General features: G+C 46.8%; 1 protein-coding gene across 1 annotated transcript in view; it reads left to right on the forward strand.

Annotated features, from left to right (window-relative positions):
* Positions 1 to 2,244: 2,244 nt before the first annotated feature.
* The window catches only part of CCNY (cyclin Y), an 82,733-nt gene continuing 82,157 nt past the window's right edge, over positions 2,245 to 2,820 (forward strand). Inside the window, exon 1 of the mRNA XM_072412638.1 lies at positions 2,245 to 2,635. Coding sequence (XP_072268739.1) covers positions 2,482 to 2,635 — 154 coding nt within the window. The 5' untranslated portion in view covers positions 2,245 to 2,481. The remainder of the gene's footprint in view (positions 2,636 to 2,820) is intronic.

The raw sequence follows: 2,820 nt of genomic DNA on the forward strand, positions 1-2,820 counted from the left end.
AAAAAAACACTGCATTGACCACTGGTGTTTGGAGTGGGGGTGTTAAATGGGAGGTACATATCATTTCCAATGAACCCCACTGAAAGTGGAGGAATAAACAGTGCCATCTTCAACCACTAATGGAAGGGTGGGGTCTAAAACTGCCCTGGGCTATTATTTATGTCAATGACTCAAATAATGGTGGTATCTTTGTGGTCACTAACATCAATGTTATTCTGTGTCCCTCTGGAAGTGTTGGAGGCTGCGCTTGAGACCCTCTAAATTTTTTAACTGGATCCCCACTTCTTTACTGCCCACATTGTCTGAAAACAAAATCTGGGTGACAAAGTGACCTTCCTAACACGCACCAGGGAACCCTGGTGGAGGCCAACTTCCTGCCTCACTACCCAAAAATCAGGGACACCCACTTTAAGCAATAATCAGACTTCATCCCAGACTTTGGATTATTGGGTGAAGAGAAGAAACTCTTTGCTGGAAAAATCCACAATAAAAATTGATGCAAACTATGTATCAACATACAATACACAGAGACAAGCATTAACTTCACTGGTATTATCACTATACTGTTTATTCAGCATACCCCTATGCTGCTTTACCTTCCAGGGCTACACCCTTTTCATGTCGCCCCATCTTTCTTTTACATTGGCAATATGAATCTTGGCCCTGCTAATAATGATCTTTTGGGTTAATTGATTGTAGTATAGAACGAGCTGGGCTTAAGATGACGATTCACTCTACAGTCTGATTGTACAGCCTCCTTTAGATCTACCATCAACTATGTAATGCAATGGACAATCTTATCTGATACAAATTGAATGGTTATAGTATATGGTCAGCTTTAGTCATCTGTTGCTGAACATCGGTGTCAGCACATTGGCTAGGCCGATTCCCCTTTAGAAGTATTTGATGGCTGCAGAGGCGCTATGATTTTGTGGATGTTTTCTCTGTTCCTCAGATTTTCATGAACAAGAGAAAATCTGGCATGTCATTGTTGTATTTTTTTAAGGCATTGCTGATCCCAGACGGGTATTACTCTGCCAATAAAAGGCTCAGCTGACCCTGGCCAGATATAGCTTTGCCCATAAAGCTCACTCTGGACAGGCATTGTTCTGTCCATATACAATACAGGTACCCCTTGAGTTAAGGACATCTGACATACGGACGACTCCTAGATACGAACAAGCCTTCCCTGCTTTCTCCTATGCAGGACGGAGGCTTGATGGGGGGAGGGGGTAGTTTGCATGTCTGGCGAAATAAATTTTTTGCTAAACACAGAGTATGTGGGTGATCTTAGGAGCTGACCTAATATGTAACATCTTGTAACTCTTTAATGACCAAGACAAACTCTGCTGCTCAGCTGGCTCCAGAAGTTAAATAATGTCTAGGCTTCATAAAGTTTTTTTTTGCTTTGTTTGTGATTAACTTACAGTGAGGATTTTATACAGTAACTGACACCACGCTGCCTAATAATAGGTAGAGACAAACGTCTGTCCTAATTGCATTTATTAAAATAATGTACCAGTCCTGACTTACATACAAATTCAAATTAAAAACAATCCTACAGTCCCTATCACGTATTTAACCCAAGGACTTACCTGTACACAGATCACTTGGCCGAGCATTTTTCCTTCCAAACAGAACACAGCTCACCCTGGTTAAGCATTGTTTTCTCCCATACAGGGCACGGCTCAGCCTAGTCAGGCATTGTTCTGCCCATACAGGGCACGGCCCACCCTAGTCAGGCATTGTTCTGCCCATACAGGGCACGGCCCACCCTAGTCAGGCATTGTTCTGCCCATACAGGGCACGGCTCACACTGGCCAGGTATTGTTCTGCCATTTTAAGCAGAAATCAATTTGGGAAAAGGTAAATAATCAGGTTGTAAGTCTGTAGCCAACATACCAACCAGCCACTTTAAAGCTGATACCACAAACCATGAGTCCTCGTGAACAGTATAGGAAAGTATTTTTCTGGCTGCAGATTTTGAAAGCCCCTGTGTATTTTGCTGTATTTTTACTCTTTATTTGCCTTTCATGTCTACATAAGTCCTGTCCCTGCTGGCTCCCTTCATCCCTGTGGCACCCGGTGAGGTAAGTGAATGTAAGTGGCTGTGCTAGGTGTAATGAGTGCTCAGCTCTCTTCCTCCACATGCTCACACCCCTTTGAACCGGAACCTTTTTTGCAGTGACAGCCCTGGGCTGTGTGCTAATGGTGCTGGGAGGAGGGAGGGGAGGAGCGGCTGTGTACCAGGGAAGAAGCTTCATTAATAAGGGATAAATGATGAGCAGCAGGCTGGGGGAGATGCCTGTGTGCCGGATCTACTATGAGGGGCTCCTGATCTGAAGGGGTGGCTCTGCCATCTTTGCATGGAAATGCCTTGTTAGTGGCAGCCCAGCCTGGGATCTTCACACACAGGGGGCATCCATCGGCTTCCTCACCATCACCGCTCTGATCTGAGGCAAGCAAGGCGGTGGGACCACCATGGGGAACACCACATCTTGCTGTGTGTCTTCCAGCCCCAAGCTGCGGAGAAATGCCCACTCCAGACTGGAGTCCTACCGGCCGGAGCAGGAGCTGAGCAGAGAGGACACGGGGTGCAACCTGCAGCACATCAGTGATCGGGAGAACATAGACGGTAAGGGGATGCCAGCTCTGCTGCCACTGCCAGGGAGGGCACACACTGCCCATAGGTGCCCTGAGACTGACCACTGCCCATAGGTGCCCTGAGACTGACCACTGCCCATAGGTGCCCTGAGACTGACCACTGCCCATAAGTGCCCTGAGACTACCAGGGGGGCCACACACTGCCCATAGGTGCCC

The sequence above is a fragment of the Pyxicephalus adspersus genome, chromosome 5, assembly GCF_032062135.1.
Source record: "Pyxicephalus adspersus chromosome 5, UCB_Pads_2.0, whole genome shotgun sequence".
Taxonomy (NCBI): Eukaryota; Metazoa; Chordata; class Amphibia; order Anura; family Pyxicephalidae; genus Pyxicephalus; species Pyxicephalus adspersus.